This window comes from Scardinius erythrophthalmus, assembly GCF_964197995.2.
Source record: "Scardinius erythrophthalmus genome assembly, chromosome: 25".
In the NCBI taxonomy this organism is placed as follows: Eukaryota; Metazoa; Chordata; class Actinopteri; order Cypriniformes; family Leuciscidae; genus Scardinius; species Scardinius erythrophthalmus.
Genome location: NC_138245.1, coordinates 9,452,789 through 9,477,383, shown reverse-complemented (window position 1 = coordinate 9,477,383; position 24,595 = coordinate 9,452,789). Strand labels below are relative to the sequence as shown.

The 24,595-nt window shown below is 36.3% G+C and overlaps 1 protein-coding gene across 1 annotated transcript in view; it reads left to right on the top strand.

The window, feature by feature from the left end:
- Positions 1–21,114, top strand: part of ttll7 (tubulin tyrosine ligase-like family, member 7) — a 116,086-nt gene extending 94,972 nt beyond the window's left edge. The window contains exons 15-21 of the mRNA XM_081358645.1: positions 1,264–1,426; positions 6,268–6,593; positions 9,487–9,618; positions 12,165–12,245; positions 13,474–13,634; positions 15,840–16,016; positions 20,732–21,114. Coding sequence (XP_081214771.1) covers positions 1,264–1,426; positions 6,268–6,593; positions 9,487–9,618; positions 12,165–12,245; positions 13,474–13,634; positions 15,840–16,016; positions 20,732–20,849 — 1,158 coding nt within the window. The 3' untranslated portion in view covers positions 20,850–21,114. The remainder of the gene's footprint in view (positions 1–1,263; positions 1,427–6,267; positions 6,594–9,486; positions 9,619–12,164; positions 12,246–13,473; positions 13,635–15,839; positions 16,017–20,731) is intronic.
- The last annotated feature ends 3,481 nt before the right edge of the window (positions 21,115–24,595 follow it).

Here is a 24,595-nt window from a genome sequence, read left to right as displayed (position 1 = left end):
TTAAAGTAATTACATTTGCCAAATATAATTACTTCTGTATGTATGTTTTATTTCTTTTTTTTTTTACATGGCAAATGCTTTTATCCTAAGCAAGTTGTATTGCATTCAAGGTAGTTTGAGAATTTTGGGAGACTAATTCGATTACGTCATTCGCAATGAGTCGGTGATCCCCACTGATCTCTTTTACCACAGTTCTTATTACTCTTATGGTTCTCTGATTGGTGAAATCACACTGACTTCTGATTTTTACAAAAGTGCACCGCCCACTGGAACTGAAAATTGAATGTTTTGATTGAGTTTTCATGCTCAGTTTTCTCTTAATCTGACTGCAGTTGAGCACTGTCTGTCACTGGACAGATCATAGTCTAAGCAACCAATTCATAACTTCACAAAATAAGTAGTTACTGCTTTTGAATATGTACGGCAGCCTATGCTATTGCTAACTTAGAGCTCATGATAAGTCTGTCTTAAAAGTTTTCTTTACTATTCTATATATAGATGGAGAAAATGTAATACTTGTGGTACCTGACTATCAAAAATGTCACAATGCAAAATATAATTCCCCCCTTTTTAGTTTGGGGTGAAATTTGAGGTTTGGGTTTTCATGACATTTGCTTGTAGAGATGTTACAGACAGTTACATACACTGTTTGGCATGATTTGGAGTTGGTTCACTTTTGCCTAGCGGAATGTAAGTTTAATTTTGGCAGTATCCGCTCTGATGGATTGGAACACTCTTAGCAGTGCCATTACAGGGCCATTTGGAATAATCTGACAAGGCAGAAATTAAGAAATTGAAATAGTCCCAAGCAGTTTCTCTTAAAAAGCAGAAACTCTCTGCTTTCTTTCAAAACTCTGTTGGAGATTACATTCAAAGTGTTAATTTAGACAGACCTTTGAGCCAAATTGAAGTTGAAAAGGTGAAATTAGTGCATTCAGGAAGCTAATAGTCAGTGCATCCCAAGTGTTGGACAGATATTCAATTTGTTGTTCAATACTTCTTGAAGGACATAATAGATTAGTTCCCCCTGACATACAGTGCATGTGTTTCAGACCAAATGAACATGTTTCTGCTGTGACATTAATCAAGACTTCAAGAAAATCAAGACAGGGTTCGCCAGGCATGCATCACCACCGCCCTTACATTCTTTCAATAGTGGCAAGTCTTAATTGGTCTCAGGCTGAAAGCTGCAGAACTGACATTTTTCTAGGATCTTCTCTCATCTCTCCCTCCGGATGTGTTTATGTGATTGTTTGCCTGTAGGTCCTGTCATCCATGCCTGAGAGCAGCCCGACACCCAGAGGGCACAGAGACCCTGAAGACTCTTCGGCCAGCTGCAGCGACAGCAGCTCTGGTTCTGACGCTGATGGAGAAGATGAGAGTAGCAGCATCACGCAGGAGAAACTCAATCGCCCCGAACGCTCCAGTGAGTTCCTCCCCTTGGGCCTGTGAAAGAAAGTGCTCTGGGAACCTATTAGGTCCTTTCCACAGAAATGGTGCTGGTTCTCTTTTTCTCAAAATGGTTCCAGTGCAATCAATATGGTTCTATAAGTCAGGGTAATGTAAAGTTTAAAATTCACGCATGACATAAAGTTCTCAGCAGACAACAACAACAGTTCTGATGGAAATGCGAAAGAAAACTAGATTGCTGTCATTATAATCAAGAAATCTGTTTACATAGGAAACAGTCAATGCAGAGATGTGCCAAGTGTTTCAAGCGTCTTGGAGACATTGCCGCAGTTCTTCTGGATTTAGTCTGTCTCAGTTTTTTCTGTTTCTTCATGTAATTAGAGATAGATTCGATGATGGTGAGATCAGATCTCCGCGTGGAGCACCGGCTTGCTTTTACATACAAAAATCTCACTGGATTATTACAATTAATGGCAAAATAAATGTTTGGAAATGTAAACTGATATTTCCTACCGACACACTAGAACAAAAGATATAATTAACTGGCTTAAAACCGTTTTTTTTGGGGTGGGGGGGGGGGGGGGGAATAAAAATATGAATGTGCCTAAGACTTTTGCACAGTATTGCATTTTTTAGGATTCTTTGATGAATAGAAAGTTCAAAAGAACAGCATTTAATTTATTTGAAATACAACTTTTTTCCAATAATAAAAAAGTCTGTACTGTCACTTTTGATCAATTTAATGCATCCCTGCTGAATAAAAGTATTACATTCTTACAAAAAATATCATACTGACCCTAAACTTATTTGTTATGGCTTTTGACTTTAGCAAAAGCAGCAAAACAATCAAATTGTACTAATACATTTACAAGAATTAATTAATTACAAAATGAATGTACAAATCTTTTTGTTTTGATAACATAAAATGTAACATCCCCAAAAAATGTAATTCACTATATTTTTCCATCACACGCTGCGTTTGATGCAGCTGTTAGAAGTTAATTAATTTGATTGCAATCAATTTACAAATGATTGCAAATAAAATAATTTCATTTTAGCATCATTTGAACGTGTTTCACAGTTGCATCAAATGTTTCCAGTGTAGAAAACTTTAATGATTGTAATGGGAGTGATCTAGTTTTGTTTTGCGTCAGCCTTGCCAGAATGAGTTGTTGTTTTGAGAACTTTACTTGATCTCACTAATGGACTTCTGACGTTATCTGTTCCTAGTTTTAGTCCAGCTTTTAGGGGTCTCCTCGGTGGAAAAGCTATTTATCACCTGTGGGCTGGGACTATTAGGGTAGACTTGGAGGTTCTGGGATGTTTTGCTGCTGAGCTGCTTTTATATGTGCGATCTGTCCCTCGATGGTTTCCAGATGACTGCGAGAGCTGCTTATGGCTTAAACTTTTAAGCAGCCTTTTGTCTAGCCAGACATATTAAATCTTCAGTGCCGTTTGCAGAGCCTGAGCTAAATTACAGATGTAAATCTACTATAATGCATTTGTTTACCTAATTAATACATGAAACAGAGAAAATCCATCTTTTTTAATTAGGGTCACAGTATTCGCTGGCCCAGTGCTGTGGCTCTTAATTTGACTGGCTGACTGCGGCAGGTGATGTGGTGAGAGGTCCCCCGGCTCTCATGCCATGCAGCTTTAATGAGCTTTTCTGATGGTTCAGTCCGCTGGTTTAAAGGGAGACCGGTCGCTCAGCTTGGGAAAGGCACAGGTTGGGTATAAGTTCTGAGAATCACTCCTGGCATACCATGAAAACTGTGCAAACAAGCCCGAAAATGTTTGTGTTTCAGAGTAGAGCTTTTTTAGAAGCTGAGTGTTCCTTGTGATCCAGCAGCTCAAGCATCTATCTATCTATCTATCTATCTATCTATCTATCTATCTATCTATCTATCTATCTATCTATCTATCTATCTGTCTGTCTGTCTGTCTGTCTGTCTGTCTGTCTGTCTGTCTGTCTGTCTGTCTGTCTGTCTGTCTGTCTGTCTGTCTGTCTGTCTGTCTGTCTGTCTGTCTGTCTGTCTGTCTGTCTGTCTGTCTGTTTGGAAGCTGCTCTCACTATTGCTATTACATGATTTATTAACATGGTTCAAATTCAGCCATTGTTTTTACAAGTATGGTTAAAAGAAATACATTTTCATTACATTTTAAGTTTTACAGTAAAAGTTGCAGACCTTCAGAAAATGTTTGTCCCCTTCAGGGACTTAAGTTGTTGCCATTGCTTATTTTTTAAAAGGGTGTTTTAGACGATTATATATATATATATATATATATATATATATATATATATATATACAGTGAGGAAAATAAGTATTTGAACACCCTGCTATTTTGCAAGTTCTCCCACTTAGAAATCATGGAGGGGTCTGAAATTGTCATCGTAGCTGCATGTCCACTGTGAGAGACATAATCTAAAAAAAAATCCAGAAATCACAATGTATGATTTTTTAACTATTTATTTGTATGATACAGCTGCAAATAAGTATTTGAACACCTGTCTATCAGCTAGAATTCTGACCCTCAAAGACCTGTTAGTCTGCCTTTAAAATGTCCACCTCCACTCCATTTATTATCCTAAATTAGATGCACCTGTTTGAGGTCGTTAGCTGCATAAAGACACCTGTCCACCCCATACAATCAGTAAGAATCCAACTACTAACATGGCTAAGACCAAAGAGCTGTCCAAAGACACTAAAGACAAAATTGTACACCTCTACAAGGCTGGAAAGGGCTACGGGGAAATTGCCAAGCAGCTTGGTGAAAAAAGGTCCACTGTTGGAGCAATCATTAGAAAATGGAAGAAGCTAAACATGACTGTCAATCTCCCTCGGACTGGGGCTCCATGCAAGATCTCACCTCGTGGGGTCTCAATGATCCTAAGAAAGGTGAGAAATCAGCCCAGAACTACACGGGAGGAGCTGGTCAATGACCTGAAAAGAGCTGGGACCACCGTTTCCAAGGTTACTGTTGGTAATACACTAAGACGTCATGGTTTGAAATCATGCATGGCACGGAAGGTTCCCCTGCTTAAACCAGCACGTCAAGGCCCGTCTTAAGTTTGCCAATGACCATTTGGATGATCCAGAGGAGTCATGGGAGAAAGTCATGTGGTCAGATGAGACCAAAATAGAACTTTTTGGTCATAATTCCACTAAACGTGTTTGGAGGAAGAAGAATGATGAGTACCACCCCAAGAACACCATCCCTACTGTGAAGCATGGGGGTGGTAGCATCATGCTTTGGGGGTGTTTTTCTGCACATGGGACAGGGCGACTGCACTGTATTAAGGAAAGGATGACCGGGGCCATGTATTGCGAGATTTTGGGGAACAACCTCCTTCCCTCAGTTAGAGCATTGAAGATGGGTCGAGACTGGGTCTTCCAACATGACAATGACCCGAAGCACACAGCCAGGATAACCAAGGAGTGGCTCTGTAAGAAGCATATCAAGGTTCTGGCGTGGCCTAGCCAGTCTCCAGACCTAAACCCAATAGAGAATCTTTGGAGGGAGCTCAAACTCCGTGTTTCTCAGCGACAGCCCAGAAACCTGACTGATCTAGAGAAGATCTGTGTGGAGGAGTGGGCCAGAATCCCTCCTGCAGTGTGTGCAAACCTGGTGAAAAACTACAGGAAACGTTTGACCTCTGTAATTGCAAACAAAGGCTACTGTACCAAATATTAACATTGATTTTCTCAGGTGTTCAAATACTTATTTGCAGCTGTATCATAAAAATAAATAGTTAAAAAATCATACATTGTGATTTCTGGATTTTTATTTTTAGATTATGTCTCTCACAGTGGACATGCACCTACGATGACAATTTCAGACCCCTCCATGATTTCCAAGTGGGAGAACTTGCAAAATAGCAGGGTGTTCAAATACTTATTTTCCTCACTGTATATATATATTCAACAGGGTTGAATGATTGAGCTTGAATTCATTTAAATCTACAGAGTGTGTAAAAAAAATCCATGATTTTCACTTCCCACCATGCACTGTGCAGGTTGTACAGGGTTGTGCACAAAATATGGGACGCAGCTAAATTAACAATTAATTAATTAATTAATTGAATAATTTTGATCATTAAAACAATGTATTAATTAACAATACTTTTTGCACAATTATTTTAACAATTATTTTAACAGCTTATGTCAAAATTATTTGTTTGATTATTAGTTGCAGGCAAAAACATAATAGGCAGTATTTAGAAAGTGTCCAACAGTGATAGGACAGGCCAAAATGATGCATTTTATGTTAGATAATAATATGCAATAGTTCAATAATGGAAAACCAGTTTGTATCCTGTTTTGGAAAGTGCCATTGATTGTGCAGTTTATTGATTATTCGTGCCTGACACAGTTGAAGCCATGACTTTTCCATTAGCCAGTAAAAGTGGGACAAAGAAGCAAGCTGACAGGTTTATTTGGTGTGCAGGGGGTCACTGGTGATTGGGTTGCTGCCAGAGGGGGCATTAGGCCATTCTGGGGTGACATTGTTTGCCCCACACTACCCTGAGGCCATCTGCGATTTTCCGAGCTAAGCTGCTATAATACCGCTTTTGGCAACTTCTTCCCTCAAGATTCACGGATGAAGCAGCCATGCCGCTGGCCAGTTCACAAACTGGAGGTCATTCAAAATCGTAGATTTGCTGTATGCGTGTTTCAATTCGCTGTCCACCCTGAGTTGGAAACCTGACAGGCCTGCAGGATGATCACATGTTGCAGTGATTAAGCTTTTTTTAACGGATTTCAGATGTTTGACTTAATTTCCTTGGTGATCCAGGAGGGTGTGTGAATGTATGTGTCTTAAATTGAAGTCAAATGCTTTGGTTCTTTGTTTTAGGTCGCGTTCATTGGAAACCTGCCCCTAAACCAATACGAGGTCCTTCCTGCTCCCCCAATCTTTCTGGGCTCATCCGCCGCTCCATGTCCTGTCCACGCTCCATATCCTCTCTGACTGCGCAGTCCCCTACCAACGAGACCAGACAGCCGAAAACAGCCAATCACATGGCTAATGCATCGCCTGCACCCGCTCAAACAGCAGCTGCCATGACGCAGATGACCCCAGGTCGACTCCACTCAGCATCTCGCTCCCAGTCGCTCAGTCGCAACAGTTCCACAAACAGAGTTCCACACAGCAACAGCCTAGGTGCCATTCATCCCAATACGGCAAGTATCGGTTCTCTCTGTCACACATAGGGAATTTGCTCATTCTATTTATACAGTATATGTGCTGCAATTCCATATGCATGGAATACCCTGTCAAAAGATTACATTGATCTGAATTTGTAGTATACAACTAGAGCACACTATGTGGAATTAAGTATATAATAAAGAACCTGCACTGACCTGACCTTCCATTTCCATCTAGATGAAAAAAAAAAATAATAAAAAATAATAATTATATATATATATAAATATATGTATGTATATATATATATATATATATATATATATATATATATATATATATATATATATATATATATATATATATATATATATATATATATATATTGCATAAAAAAATTAACCTGATTTTAGATTTTTGCATTCTGACATTATATTCATGACAGTTAAGCACATTTTCCCCTAAATTCTCAAATTTCGGGTTTCCGCATTTTCACTGTTATACGGTAGATATGTGAGTTAATATGTGCTGATTTAAATACAGTATTTCAGAAATGAGGATTCTAATAAAATTCCACCATTGAGAATAAATAAATAAAAAAAACTAACAAATTAAATCTGCACACACTGAAATAACGATAATTTAGAAATAAGGATAATATTGTGCATAAATGTGACCTGTGTATTTCATGATTGTTTTCACATATATAAATGTTTTAATGCCTCAATATTTGGTTGGACTGACTTAAGTTAAGACATATTTACATAAAAATTGCAACATACTCTAACATGTTTTTTTTTTTCTCCCTAAACAGTTTCTGTATAGCAAAGGCTACATAGTTTGCATAGTTGACATAGCTACATAGTTACATGGCAAATATGTGGAAAAGTTAAATGCGAAATATGTGGAAATTTGTCATTTTAGACACTGCTGGACTGTGTATGCAGCATACAGTAAGCATTACTCTAGTATTTAATTCTGAACAGACGTATTTCACGAACACATCTATCTTTTTCTTTACCCTAGATGTCCTCTAGTGAGTCTGAACAGATGTTCACAAAGATGGCTGATTTAGAGAAGATCTGGCAACACACCACTTGTAAAAATGAAAAATATATTTTTTATTTTCCCATCGCTGTCCTGATTCATTCCAATCCATCAAACAATAGAGATTCAACACACACACACACACACACACACAATCAGTCAAGCTGTGTTTTCATACTGTGATAGTTTCTTCTCATTTTCACACTCCTATATCTACTCTCGTTCTCTCACTCTCTCTGGGCATACCTTAGAGAGGAAAATTTGTCATATTGTGGAAAAATTGGGAGTGTGAAGCTAAATTGGGCCTGTATTTACGGGCACATTCATCTCGTGAATATCAGCACTCCCCCTTGTTCAAACTCTCATTAAGGAATATTAATCAGGAAAAACAGCACACACACTTATGCACTGTTTAATAAGACTTTAGATTGTGTTTAGCAAGACGGACTGCTACATGCTCTTTTCAGAGTAATTGTATATAGGATGCATGATCATCAAATTAATAAGGCTTCATTTCAAATAATGTAGCCTGTTTAATTAGGATTTTCACTCTTTCCTCAAAACTCTTCTAATACAAGGATTTTGTGCTGTGTTTGTAGAACTCTAATAAGCCTCCATAGACTACATTCAGTTTTTGGATTATTTTTTTTTTTTGCTCAGTATATGAAGCATTGAATGTGGTAAATCTTATGAAAACATGCCTGGGTTACATGGTACCTGACAAAAATTACAGATTTTTCTTAAACCAGCCAGTCCAACTAATAAAAAAATAAATAAAAAAATAGTGCTGTCAAATCGAGGATATATATATATATATATATATATATATATATATATATATATATATATATATATATATATATATATATATATATATATATATATATATTTATGTGTGTGTGTGTGTGTGTGTGTGTGTGTGTGTGTGTGTGTATGTATGTATAAATATATGTGTGGGTATATTCAGTATACATATTATATATATATATATATATATATATATATATATATATATATATATATATATATATATATATATATAAACACAAGGTTTTATGTTAGATTCGATTAATCACGATTAATCGATTTGACAGCACTAATACATATAAATTCATTTGAATGCTAAATTTATAATTTATATTCTACACTAAAAACTGATAACCTGGTTATTTTGAGCTATTGCTACCTGATCCAACCCCTTAATTTAGATTTGTTTGTGTAATCAAATATGTTTAGGTTGATTCAGGGATTTTAAATAGTATTTTTTATTTTGTTATCACATGAAGCACATTTTAGGTATATTTTATGATTTTTTTCAGTGTACAAATCTTTTTGTATTTTCCATTATTCTCCATGATGATCTCTTTTGATTAATGTTTTACTATGTTGCAGAAAAAAAAAAGAAAAAGATGTTTAACATTAAATCAACACAAAAAATATTACCAAAAATACTTTGATAAATTAAAAAAATATATGTATATTTTTCATTACTGAAATTAAATTTTGAGGAAAACAATGCCGTTAATTGACATTTAAATAATTTCTTCTTTCTTTTGATTTTGGGATGAAACTTAACTATGTTATCGACATAACATACTAGAAACTAGAAATCTACATGTTCTTAAGATTTCTGTGATTCACCCTTGTGGGGCCTCAGACTCTGATATGCCTAACCCTAATATATTCTGTAATTTTAAAACTTTTGCTCAGTTTGTGAAGCCTAATGTCTAAAAGTAAAGATCGCTGTTTTTTCCTTCCCACAGCGAGCAGTCAGGTGCCATATGAACACACTGCTGTGATGGCCGAAACAAACCTGATGACTGCAGAGAAAAGACGTCGCACTTAATAACTCATCTTTATTGTGTGGGTTCTTTGCATGTGCAGGCGCAGGGAGAGACCCCGCTGAGTAAAGAGCAGGAGGCCGAGCTGATGCAGCAAACGCTGGCTGCGCTGGGGGAGATGAGGATTCGTTACCCCGGGAAGAGCGAGGAGGAGGCCGAGGCCGTGTTGGATGAGGTGAGCTACGCAGCTGAGAGAAAGCGCTCGGTCAGGGCAGGCGGACCGGCTGCTCTGTTCCCCTTGTTCCCCGAACTCATTTGAGGACGTCCGAGCCTTTCGCTGCATCTCTCGCTGTATGTAGAGTCATTAGACATCCACCTGTATGCTTAATGAGATCCATTAGCTGTCTGTGCAGAAACACATCTGGCCAACGGCACCTGTTTAAGGCACTTTTCCAGCATTCATTTACACATCACTTTCGCTGCGATTGATCTGGCGTACATTTGCACATCAACAATCACGGAAACACAGCATTTAACATGAGAAGCACAATTGAACGGATGCTGGCTCTATTATCAGAGCTGTGAAATTGTAATTGGTGCTTTCCATGAATACGGTACACTTTGGTAATTATTTTATTTTCAACCATTAGAGGCACATTATTATGCGTGTTAGGTAAAGTCTTATCTAACATAAAATTAACCTTGCATGAAAAATAGCTTGTTTTAATCACACTGATTAAACACAGCGACCCATGTGAAGGTAAAAGAGTAGCATTTGAATTTGAGAACTTGTACAGTAAATATTCACACTTATAAGTGTGAAGACAATAATTAAAACACCTATGGTTTGAATTCGAAATTGCAGAAAAATAGATGCAAATGTGTAAAATGGCATTTACATGAACAAACAAACAGGGACAAATGTTTATCATATATTTACTTTAGTCAGTTTTGCTGTGCAACCTCAGGTCGCCAACCTCTTAAATCCTGCAGTAGAGTCCTAAATCTTAGCGTCTTGATTTGTACTACTTTTACGATATTCCTGTTGCAAAACTCACTTCATGGTCAAAGAACAGACAAGATGGTTTATTTCATGTTCTTGCATGATCTTTTTCTAATTTATTTACCCAAGAAACTGAGGACAACATTATCGCACCAATATAGGTTCCAAAAATTGTATTAGGCCACAGATACATTTGTACAGTTTATTTCAGGTGTTGTCGGCAAGGCTGTAGCCGATAAATTATAACTATTGGTCAGGCATCGACCAATAAAACGGCTTCATATATATATATATATATATATATATATATATATACACTGTATGGATATACACTGTATATATTTGCAGATGTGTGCAAATCGAAACATTCAGCCTTGCACATCAGAGCTGTGAGTGTAAATTTCAACTTGGAAGTGTGAATATTTATTGTACACATTTTCTCAAATTCAAATCTACAAGCTCTCGAGTTTTGCTACTCTTTTAGCTTTGTCAGCGGCCTTTACATTCTTGACTGCATTTGACAATTTAAATGATACAGCAATATTATAATTTTGACACACTTGTGAATTTATATTAAATTTGTTGTAGTACATGTTTTGTTTATTTAATTCATTAAAAAAAAAAAAAGATTAAATGACCACATTTATTACAATTGTGATACCTTGGCAGTAACATCATTTGGACCCTTTTTACAGGCTAGCGGGAAGAAAAATATATTATTTCATTCAATTTACGTACTTTTTTAAACAAACGGCAGTGTTAACTACATTCATTAAGCTCAACCATTCAACCGTGTTTCTCTGTTAGTTACTGTAAAAATAATGTAAACAAACAAATAGTTATCTTGTAAATATAGGAAATACTGTAAATGACAAACCAACATTTGGTCAAAATTCAGTTTACCCCTTCTAAGGTTTTAAACTGTATTTAGAAAAAAAAATCTATATAAGAAGGACTGCAAAAATCTCAAACCTCATATAAAATGACTAGAACATCAAATATTTAGTTTGACCCCATGATATTGATGATCAACAGTTTGAAGGTTAAGCATCTCGTTTCAATGACACTTGACTTTTGAATGACTTGGAAATGACTCAGTGTTACATGTATATGTTTGTAATTAATACTTCTTAAAATTATTGGTCTAGTTCAGTCTAAATTAGTTATTAATGATTTAGCAAGGAAGATAAATGATAAATATGACAATATTTATGCCATCATCTCACACTCAAAACAAGAGAATAATTTATCCACTTATTTTAGTGGAAAGTACGAGAGAAGCAGCGTGCACTGGTGCATGCACTGGTACCACGGGACCCAATGAGGAGAGTGCGTATATTTTATTGATAATGTAAATGATGTAAATATATTCACACATTCAGATCAATGTTCAGACATGTTAAAAATGTATTCTTGGGGAGAAAACTTATGCGAATGGACTGTTCCTATTCAAGGTCCTTGTGTTTGGAACATAAAAGAAAGAGAGACAGACAGACAGACAGACAGACAGACAGACAGACAGACAGACAGACAGACAGACAGACAGACAGACAGATAGATAGATAGATAGATAGATAGATAGATAGATAGATAGATAGATAGATAGATAGATAGATAGATAGATAGATAGATAGATAGATAGATAGATAGATAGATAGATAGATAGATAGATAGATAGATAGATAGATAGATAGATAGATAGATAGATATTCAATTTCACACACAGACAATAATTGTGCATATTGCAATAATGAAATTATTTTCATTTGCTCCTTTAGATTCAGAACAACTGGAAATACCATAAGCCAAAAGTTGCGTCTTACTGGCTGGTAAAGTTAGATGCCACCAAACAAAGGAAGGTGAGTGGACTAAAAAATGCATGAAGTTTGCAAAAAACATAAACACTCAATAATTTTTTGATAAGTTACAGTCTCTTTGATAAGTGTATGGTGAAAAAAAAAATGGGGGTCTTAAAACGTGCCATTTGGATCTGTCTTAACAGAAGACATGATGCAACAAAATGAAACTGTTCAAAGCCACTCAATTTCAACACTATTACAGTAGTGAACGACTGGTGGTTACAGCAGGTTACAGGTGTTTTGATTTAACACAGTAGGTTGGACGTTGTAGGATGGGCATGGCAGACTGATATAATGAGGGATTGTCTCGTTCCACAAGCTGATTATCAGCCGAAGTTTGAGGGATCAATCAGAATAGAGTTAACATGCCTCATACAAGGCCATTAAATCAGACATATTGTTGAAAGTCACTTCACAGATGTCGATGAGCAGAATGGTGTGAGGGAGCTGGAGGGCGAAAAGAAAGATGAGTGGAAACTCACTGAGACTTCTTCCATTACTCTTCTTCTGGATTTTACAGTTCACAGTACCCTCCAGTATCTGTGGGAAGTCCGGTTAATTTGAGCAAAATTGGTTCATTAGGACATTTCATATCAATTAATGATGCATTGATTAATTTGAATATTGTGCCTAGAAGTCCCTGCAAAATGTTTGTAGCAAAATAAGCATTTACAGTATTTAAACCGTTACTATCATAAGTAGAAATCATAATTTATTTTAGCTGTATTTAAAGTGCATTCTTCATTGAATAGCTTCAGTGTAGTTTGGTACTTTTTGTAAGGAACTTTTAGGGCCAGATTTCCTAGCAGCTTAACCCTCTTTGGGGCAAAAAAAAAAAAAAAAAACCCTACTGTACAGACACAGTGAAAAATTAGTACTGAAAGGCGTGGACTGGGTTATTTTTGCAGCTGACCTTATTGCATATGCATTTGAGTTTCCCTTTCAAAAGCAAAATTTATAGGAGGAGAGCATTTAAATGAATCACGCAACAGGATTTACTTAGTCAATTTACTGGTATTTGCGCCATTATTTACCACCCAAAAAAGCATGTCTTAAACCAGAGGCTAATTTGCGCTGCTCTTGGTAGATTGTTTTGGTCATTATGGAAATGATCCGTCTGCATCTGCGTTCTTTAATTTGCTCAGTAGATCGCCAGTAGATCATGCGCAGAACTTTCCACTCCCAGGGTGTTTTTAATCTCTATTATTTATCTGATTATTTCATGAAGGTTTTGGACATTGTTCGTACCAACATCCGCTCAGTGCTGCAGAGGATTTGGAGTGAACCGGATGTGGAGAGTCTACGTCTTTATCACCTTTTCAACCGTGTTTTTAACCGTCTGCTCTGGAGTCACGGTCAGGGGCTCTGGAACTGCCTCTCCAGCTCTGGGTAAGAGAATTATATTCTGCCTTTAAAGTCAACATGCAGTTAGAATTAAGCATATTTACATTTACTTTATTAATACACATTCCTGGTCTTACTGTGAATTATTCATTAGGGCACATAATTTCAAAGAAAAAAATTGTATATCTTCTTAAAATTCATCAGCTTGTTTATTGAACTGTGGTGTAAAAGCAATATCACAATCGTAATTGGTTGGGATATCAGTGCAACTGTGATTTAATGTGATATTGTTTAATTATTATTCGTTATTACACTTGTAAATGTCACATTAAGGAAAATAAGTGGGTTTGTAAGAGTGTGTATTGTTGAAAAGGCATTGAGACAGAACATAACCATGGTCATGAGAAAAATCGTCTCTGTTTTGTCTTTATTGACTCAATCATAAGTCTTGATATAGACTTTTACTTCCTTAGAGAGTCGCACATAGAAGCATACACGCTTGCTGTTATAATACACATAGACTCTTACATGCTGCGATTTTATCAGCTCTGAGAGCAAACAGCAGGGACTCCTCCGTATTGACCGCCTTTCTCCCTCTAGTCATTGCGAGCGCTTCTCGGAGGCTTTGTGTGGCCCAATCACTCTTGTAATTGCCACAGAGTGAAGGATGTTATATAGCCAGGTTTAGACCATTTGGAGTTGATGAGAGCGAACACAGCTCTAGGGGATTAGAAGCAGTGCCAGCAACCCATGCTGCTTCTGTTTAATCAGGGCCTGACGTGTGAAGGTGGCCTATGAGCCGGTAGCACGGGGAGGAGATATCAGTGGGAGAGCACTGCATAGCCTTCTTGCCTGTAATGTACAATTCAGATCCCTAGAAGTTACATTTCATCATCTCTATAATGAAACCTCATCTCCTCTGCCAAGACTTTAAAGAGACTTTTTATCGTTTCTTTCTTCAACAAGAGTCAAAAGAACGAGAATCAGACCCTTTAACCTTCCTGACTGATTGTTCCAGCAGTGTCTATTACAATAAAAGCTGGCCCGTATCGCCTCTATGATGACATACGACAGCAAAATGTCTTAAAATTGTTACTAAATCAGTATTTAATCAGTAATTTAAAAAAATAGATATATTTTTATAAAAATGTTATAATGTTCCAGGGAAGACAGACTTCTCTCTGATGACGTATGGCAGACTTTTCCAATCAATTAGGCCGCTTAAGCTATTCCCCTACACAATTGACCGCCAACTTTTATTTTTCAATAACCTGTTACACTCACACACTGTCACAATATGGAAGAAAAGGACTGTTGTGTTAAGGATTAATATATGTACACACACACACACAGGGCTTGACATTAACACCTGCCAATAAAATATACATTTTATAAATTTTTCAATTGTAGTATTTTAAAAAGGCATCTGAAATAATAAACTAAGCACAATGTTGCATTGTCAGAAATATAAATTTTTCGATACATATCGATACTGAAATATCTGAAACTATTTGGCAGGATACACAATACCAACTCACTCGATTAATTTGTTCCGGATTAATATTGTTGGTGTTACAGGGCTTGAATTTCGGCGAGGGATTGCGTGTATTGGGTATAATTTCACTCATTCCCACAGATTTTGAACCCACATATATATATATATATATATATATATATATATATATATATATATATATATGGGTTTCACAATGGACCAAGATGAAGTTGTTATTAAGAGGTTTAAGTTGAGTTTATGTTGTGTACACTTGCCATGCAAAACTGTAACTTGATACATTAATAAAAAATTGCACTCATGTGCAGTCACGGGTGTGCATATACTGTATTTATTTAATTTAACCCTGTAAAACGTGACTCATGTATTTAATTAGGATGAAGTTGAAAATATCTATTTTACTATGTTAGTTTTTACCATTTTGAATCATAATGAAACTTGTGAGACTTATCATTCAGTTGATAGGAATTATTTTATATTTTGGTTTGTGTCCGTGAAGTTCATTAACTACAATAATCAAATGAAAATATCTAAAAAATGTAATTGACTGGATTATTTACAAAAGTAATTACCACATGCCATGGTTATTTAATATTTAAACTTTTTGAGTTTCCAGTAAAAGATAATTATACCATGTAATATTGTTACTGTGATATAAAAGTATGCATACCATGACCATGTAATGTTGGTACCACCCACTTCTTGGCTGTTGTATTTATGTGTGTATCTTCCTTCAGCAGGTCATCATGGGAGAGCGTCTTCAGTAAGAGCAGTGAGGTGGTGACCGCGCATGAGCTGAGGTGCTGCCAGCGTGTTGTACAGTTGTGTAGAGACTGTCTGCTTATAGTCTACAAGTTTGTGGCCGACTCGCGCGGTTCTCTCAGCGGCCTTAGCCCAGACTGGGACGACACAAGGTATAGTTACCGTCTTCAAACGCCCATGACGATGCTGCTAAAAGAATGTATTGACACTCACATCACCATTTTGTAAAATAAATATATATATATATATATATATATATATATATATATGAAGAGTTCAGATGCAAAAGCCTCTAAGTGCCATCTGAAATTTTCTTCTAGAATGATCATTTTTATGAAGCTCGTATATTTAAGTTCGGTAATTTCACTTAAATGACAATGAAAATTACCTATTAATGGCCATTTAAGTGAAATTACTGAACTTAAATATACGAGCTTCATAAAAATGATCATTCTAGACGAAAATTTCAGATGGCACTTAGAGGCTTTTGCATCTGAACTCTTCATATATATATATATATAAAACAGAAGCAACAGGTGGTACTGGCTATAGTAAAATTGCATTTGTATCAAGAGGGAGAACTCAGAACAAAAATTCTGGGGCAAATTCATGAAACCTTTGCATGCAGTATTTCAGTACAAACACTTGTATTTAAAATATTTGATGTAAAGTCAATGCAAGTCTTTTCAGGGCAAAATACACCCCCTTTCTATGTATAAATATTGCCCATTATACAGAATTACAATTGATTCACAAATCAGCCTTGTATAAATAATGCGCTATACACACATTTTCTGAATGTTTACAAGAAAGTGTTCCACATTTTTGTGCTGACACACTTACCTTACCACTTTTGTGCATGAAACATGCATTCAAACCAAACACTCCAGCACAACAGCAGAAGCACATCTGAACGACTCCTTTCATTCACTATTAGATCCACATTTGCTGAAACCCATGCACAATTTGGTTCTTATCACCTTATATTTGACAAGTTCAATTCATGTCAAACTGAATCTACAATTGCGATTAGCCGAATCTGGTTTGTTAGGAGGTTTTAAACACTAAAAAGTTGGTACAGAAACTGCAACTGAAGTAGTATTTATATGTAAAGCCATTGATATTTTTTTCTTTCTGTAAGAAAAGATGTTATGTTTAAAACAAGAAAAAAAAATATTAAAGATATTCTCTGAAAACACGTATCTCTTACTAACTATTTTTTAAAGCAAATCAATTTGTTTTGTGTTAAGGATGTTTAGGTATTTTATTTACTGGAAAAGTACTGTGCACTGAAAAAAAACTAAGGATCCCCTGCCTCCGGGTTAACTAACAGAAAGCTTCTTGGTTTGAAAGTGACTTCTGTGTGAGTGGTGCTTCATGCATTACTACACTACTGGCAATGGACAACAGACCTTTTCATTGAAATTTCACAAATCTGATTCTTGCAGAGCATTTTAGCTAGATCAACTCCATTTAAATCACCTACATTATTGATGTGCTTATGCAGACATTGTGTCTGAATTTTACCTGAGATTAAGCTACATGAGTTTAAGCACTTAAGTGTAGTTTATGAATCATGCAGAATTATTCAGATTCAGATTCTGTCCTTCGAGTCTGGCCTGTTGACTACCCAGAAATGTATCATTGTTTGCACGACAGCACTCATCCTGTGATTCCACCCCCTTGGACTTTATCTTTTGGTTTTGGATCACACTCTCTCCCCTCCAGTTTGTCTGATCTTCTGCCATAAACCTTTGTCCACCTGTTTGCTGCTTTTTTTTGTTGTATTTCCATGGGGGCATAACCTCAGAGAAACCCAGCCAGTCATTTTCGATTTCCTCTCAGCTCTCCATCCTAGCCAATATCCGCTCTCTTCTCACACTTGTGTTCTCTCAGGACATGCCTCATTGACGGCTCATTGCTGGAACGGCCCTTGGGGATCCGTTATTTTTCAATCAGCCAGCATCTGCTTTGCCTCGTTAGGAAAATGATGCCTGGGTAACAGTTTCATCCTTGCTTCTTACTCCATCGCCGCCCCCTTATTCCTTGTTCGGATCCATCAGGTGACTGTCATGTCTCCGATAGAAGCTGTAGAAGTCACATGACATACCAGAGATGTGCACTTTGCCCAACTAACCCATTAGTGAAGTCAGCACAAAATCAAAATTGACAATATGTACTTCATGTTCTAGGTCTATTATGCATGATTGCATCAGTGCACATTATTTCAAGGAAATGTTTTCAGAATCATTGTTCAAAATTTAACAAATTGCTCTGAAACGACTTATTGGTTGCCATCATCCAAGACCCTTCTCTCTAACCAGTTGTTATATGCAGGCAATTTATTTATTTTTTTTTACATTCCAATCAGTTTCTTATGGATAAAATCAAGTCCTAGATTTTTATTTTAAATATTTTTCGGAAATTTGTCAGATTATGGAAGTATGCGAACATTCACCTAACATGAGCGCAATGTGAAACTTTGCTTTTAAAAGTAATGGTACATTATTCTGTTACTCTTAAAACAGTAAATAGTTAAAAATCCACTTACAGAGTAGACAGCTTTGTTAATAATAATGGGAGCAATAGTTTGCTGTTGTCGGGCGATTGCATTTGTGATTAAATAAATTGAAAATTTACACCTGTTACACATTTAAAAAAATAAGTGCAGATTTAGTAAAGCATTACTTTAAAAAAGGGTTGCATGTAGCATGTTACCACCAACTCAGGTTCAGTGTTTAGTCACGAAAAGTAAGAGCAACCCACAGAATTATAGTATAAACGAAAATAGGTGCCATTGGAAGTTTTGTGAGATTTATTTTTCAAGATGTAGAACTACAGAGATTTCTTTCTTAACTTTTGAGAAACCTAATATGATATCTGGTGAATGGGGAAGTCTCCTTTTTCTCTCAAAGTGTCTAAAAGTTCTCTCTCAAAGTTTTATGCAGCATGTGGCAGTTGGGTGATAGAGTGTAGGCTTTAAACAAGCAAACAGACTTGAGATATGTGCAGATCTTCGAGCGATTGTGTGTAATTAGTAAAGCACACACACGTTCGAACGTTAGACAGCTGGCGGTTCTCTAGGGGCTTTGCACTGGCAGGTTTTTCCAAGAACTGCTCAGTGATCAAAAGCCAAAGACCTGGAGGAATCCTCACAGAGGTCCAATTAAACACTGCCTGCAGCCTGATTGGACCCTGAGTGATGGAGCTCTCTCATGGATGAGACTTCCTTACAGGGAATTCTTCAGAGCCAGAAAGGTCCACCTCCATATATGTTCATATTTGAATTTCATATTCCTTTGACATTTCCTTTTGTTGACCAAACTCGGCAGTCTGTACTGAAAAATATGCTAATGAGGCACAACCCCCAACCCACAACCATTTCCTGAGAACTCACCTGTCTGGAGTTCCCTGAGGGAAGAACCAAAAAAAAATCGGGCTGGATGTTTTTAAAGCTTTAATGAAAAGAATGTAGAGAAAGACCATGTGCGCATGATGTGAAAGGTGGCTCGGTGTGTGTGATGGAGACATTCATCGATATTCATCATTGTCCAGAGTTTTTATGATCCATAAAACATGCATGACATCCATGTTCCATATTGCTGATTGAAGGGAATGCACTGCAAACACATGCTTAGTGCGGTATCATGAGAAGATTCAAGGGCATTCTTTTATAAAAGTTAATTTGATTCTTCCCAAGTCTCTTGGCCCTGTCTTTCTACAGCAGGAGCTTTAGAACAAATCTTCTTTAGTTAGATAAAGAGCAGCCCTAATTTGTACTGGCATTATGTATTGCTGTCGTAACTACATCATTGCATTCATACAAAGCCACTTCTTTCATTCATACAAAGCCACTTCCTAGGCCCCTGAGTCGTGACACTTATTCTTTTGTTTTTTAATTTATTATTTAAAAAATCCATTTATACAAGCAATAATTTAAATACAATTCTTCTATGATGAACAAGTTTTCAGTTTTTGAATTGTTACAAAATGTCTTATTGAAAATTCCTGAAAAAAATAACTGTTTGGGTATTATTATTATAATAAAGCCTATTATGTACGAAGTAGTATTGATTTATTTATTGATTTTAATGAGTGAAGCAGTTTTATTTGATTATTATTATATACATTTTTTTTTAATATTAATGATTGAAAAACTCTTGTTTACCAAATCAAAGTCTCTGTGATACAACCAACATGCAGGAAATTATTTCACACACAAAAAAGCCCAAAAACAGAAAGATTTTGCAAAAACATATGAGACTTAAAAAACTTAGTACATGTATACCTATTAGAAATATAAGAACTATATTTCTAAAAGACGTTTCCTGTTTATCATTTCAGACATCCTTATTTGTCATTGCCCCACAGTTTTTTTTTTTTTTCAACATTACTAAACATTACTAAAAGGAGAGAGAGAGAGAGAGAAAAAAGAATTTGTCGGTTAGTAATTTGTTTTTTATCACTGTGTTATTTAATTAATTAACTGTTTAAATTGCCTTGTTTCGAGTAGAATTATAATTAAGCTGTTGTGGTATTAGCAAGTGTGGGTCATCAGCTGTCTAGGCTGGTTACCCTCCTTGTCTCTGTGCAGGCTCTAATTATCTAACCTGTCCTGTCTTGAAACATCCTGTGCATTAAACAAGTTCTTATCTGTTAAAACAAGTCTCGTTCAGCCACTTGTGTCACTCATTATTAAAAACGGCACAGTGTAAACGTGAGGGTCAGCGGAGGGGACAGGAATCTAAAGCATCAGCTGGGGAGCCGAGAGAGAGCCTGATCTCTTTAGGTGACCTTTGTGCCTCTAATCCTGCCTTTGAGTCTGGCATCAGACCCCTATATCTGATTCCTCTCTCCGTCTGTGCAGGTATCTGCTGCCAGTCACTTCCCAGTTCATCATCAAGTGGCCGTCTTCTAGCTTCGGCCGCTCGGCGTCCTCGACTCGCCCCCGCAGCGTCTTTACCACACGGATGGGCCACTTCTGATGGCCGCTAGACTCCTGATGGGGGAGAACACATTCAGACCTCTGTGAGAAGGGCATACTGCCTGGGACCTCCGCAAATTCCTGGAGCATACCTGGAGCATATAAGTGGATTTGCCTGCCTGCTTTGGTAATGCATCCGATGCATATGATCGACAGTTCTCTGCCTCCCTTCTGCTGGGAACAAAAAATAAAAAAAATAAAAAAAATGCTGCATTGCTATCTCCCTTAGGATGCTTGTAAATAAATTGATAATGTTCATCATCTTTACAAGACTGTACAATTTATTACATGGATTCAAGGGAATGTTTTAGTGTCATGGAATCAGAAAAGGTCATGGTAACCTTTTTTTTTTTTTTGCTTTTTTTTTTTTTTTGCTTTGACAATAGTGCTACTTTTACTCTGTTTTTCCCTAACATGATGTAATTTTCTTAATATTCAATTTATAATTTACATAATTTAGTAAATGTTTCGTTCTTCTAAGAATTTAAATTACAATACAGGGCCGTTCACATAGGTATGGAAGCTTGTTTCCGCCACAGAATAAAACATTTTAAAAGATAATTGCGACTTTTTATCTCACAATTGCGAGTTTACATCTCGCAATTCTGACTTTATTTCTCAGAATAGCGAGATATAAAGTCAGAACTGCGTGAAATAAAGTTGCAATTGCGTGTTATAAAGTCAGAATTGCGAGTTATAAAGTCAGAATTGCGTGAAATAGTCGCAATTGCGTGTTATAAAGTCAGAATTGCGAGATATAAATTCAGAATTGCGTGTTATAAAGTCAGAATTGCGAGATATAAATTCAGAATTGCGTGTTATAAAGTCAGAATTCTGACTTTTTTTCTCGCAATTGCGACTTTATATCACGCAATTCTGACTTTATAACACGCAATTGCGAGTTTATATCTTGCAATTCTGAAATCTTTTCTTATATCTCATTGTGAGATATAAACTCACAAGTGTGAGATATAGGCCTAAAGTCCAATTCTAAGGAAACAAAAGATGGACTTTTTTTTTTTTTTTACCACAGAATAGTTTATATCTCACAATTCTGACTTTATAACACGCAATTGCGACCTTATATTGTGCAATTCTGACTTTATATCTTGCAATTGCAACTTTATTTCTCAGAATTGCGACTTTATATCTCGCAATTGCGACTTTATTTCTCAGAATTGCGACTTTATTTCTCACAATTCATATGTCGCAATTCTGAGAAAAGAAGTCACAATTCTGACTTGATATATCGCAATTGTGAGAAAAAAAAGTCAGAATTGTGATATAAAAAGTCGCAATTATTATTATTTATTTATTATTCAGTGGCGAAAACAAGCTTCCATACATAGGTTCTCAACAGATATGTGAAATTACTTTAATTTATGGTGATAGACACACACACACACACAAAACAGCATGATGTGTTGCAGTGGCCAAAGATGTGAGTTTAAAAATCAGAATTTTGCTTTCCATTGTGGGGAACCTTGTGTACGTTTCATTTGATTTGCTAATCAGTTTAATTTATGCATTAAAAATTATCATAAATGTAATGTGAAAATGTAATGCTGTCAGGAAGAACAACACAATACAAAGTTGCATCTCATGAAATTAATGAAATTTAATGTGGCACGATGCAGGAAAAGATTTTAAAATAACGCAAACTGAATATGTCCAGTGTGAAAGCCCCCCTTAGACTGATTAATAAAGGGAAAGAGGGTTAAATGGTTAGTATTAGATTTGGGGTCAGGGTTTGGGTTAGAGGTTAGGTCTAGGGTCTATTTAGGTCTATTATAGGTTAGGAATTAAAAATGCTTACTGTTTGGAGTTAATGTTCTGTTATTCTAGACTATAGTTGCCTGTTTTGAATTTAAAGCTGAAATCACCTATCAACTTAAGGGTCATAAGTCTCTTTACATAACTTTTATGAGCCATACTGTGTAGATGCAAACATGAACCTCAGCGTCTGAGCTGTCTGATGTGTGTCCTTGCACTGTTGAGAAGAGGGATTTCCAATATTGCTGCCGGTAGAGTATGTTTGATAAATTGTTTATGAGCTCAGTGTGCTAAAACTCGGATGGCTGCATCTTTAAGATACTTGAATTAATTTGTGCTATTTATTTTATTAAAATGTCTGTTTACACCCAATTTAAAGTTTGTTTTAACCATGGTATTACCAATATATCAGTGATTTTATGAACAGAATAACCTTTTATGAAAGTACTGTAATAAGTGCTAATTGCAGAGCTTTGCTTTGGGTCTAATTAGGATACAGTAAATGTTCATGTAGTGTTTTAGTAAAAGTGACCTGGGTGTGCCAGCTCAAACCACGCTGTGCCAACACTTCTCACAGCCAGCAATGTGTTATTTTGATGTGTTTTTGGGGAGCTCTGTGACTGTTGGCAATATTTTTATTATTTTTTATTTTATTTTTTTTATTTGTAAGTAAGAGAAATTGTAGTGACAGTGTTCTGACAGCCAGCTATTTAATTCCCTCTGAAAACAGCGATAACCAGACACATATTCAACAGGCCATTTCAGGTCATTTTGCCCAACTTACCATCATGTCACAATGCCAAATATTATTTTCATTCAGGAGAATGTTTTTTAATAGCAATAAAAGGCTTAAAACATCTAAACAGACTCCAGAATTCTATTTGCGAATCTCATTGAGCTGCGTCTGACCTCTCTGACTTTTGCTTCTTCCTCCTGAGGGTTTCTTAACACAAGGTACCTTACACACACACACATACAATCCACAGCATGACACTTCATGTCATTCCACACAGTCTCGCATGAGATTTCAGAGCATAACCTTGTCCTGTTTTGATCTAACCTGAGGTCATTGTTGAAAACTAAAAACTACACTGTAAAACTCCTTGTTTCTTCCCTTGTCTAAAAAGAAAAAAGAAGAAAGGCCGTGATGGTGTTACTTAGCAACAGCAGAGAGAAAGTATTGAGATTGAAACACGTGTTGACACGTCAGTGTGATTCTTGATTCAAAGAAATAAAAATGTCAACAGCTGACGCTTGAAGGGAGTTTTGATTGAATTGCTTTCAGTATTTTTTTTTGCCTTTGTCAAGCTGTTTTGTTAGTGGTCAACAGTATTGCTGTCCTCAGTTAACAGAGCACAGTAATAGACTACAAATGGCTGGAAACAGATTGTACGCAGGTAAAAGAACGCAGATACATATGCAAGCTCGGTCTTGTGTATTGTTGCACAATAGGCGCCATAGCAGGAATTTGCATAAATGCTATTTAATGCTTCTTTTATGGTCTTTCTTCTCTTTCAGGTCAAACTACTAGCAACTTACCTGATAACACATTCAGGTTAATGTCAGAAACATTTCAATGCAACTCTGTTGTTGTTTTAAATACTGAGGTTTGTTACTTGTTACCGCAGAGCGCAAATCAAGTATGTTCAACTGGGCCATGTATTGGCACGTAACACGTAGTTGTGTAATTTATATTTCAGGCTTTATAGAGTACTGCAGGCCAATATGTTTTTGATTAAATGCTTGAAAGAAGGTCTGTGGTTAACATTTATCTTTAGCATAAAATATATCAGTAAAACCTTTTTTTTTTTTTTTTAAAGCTTTTACTTCACTTGGAAAAGTGGCTAAGTTGGACTACAGAGGTTGTGAGGGACATTAAACATCATTACACTGAATAGGTAAACTCATACTGTTTATAATTCTATAGTTCAATGTTAGGCTGCATAGATTTGGTCAGCCGGAATCGGGAACACT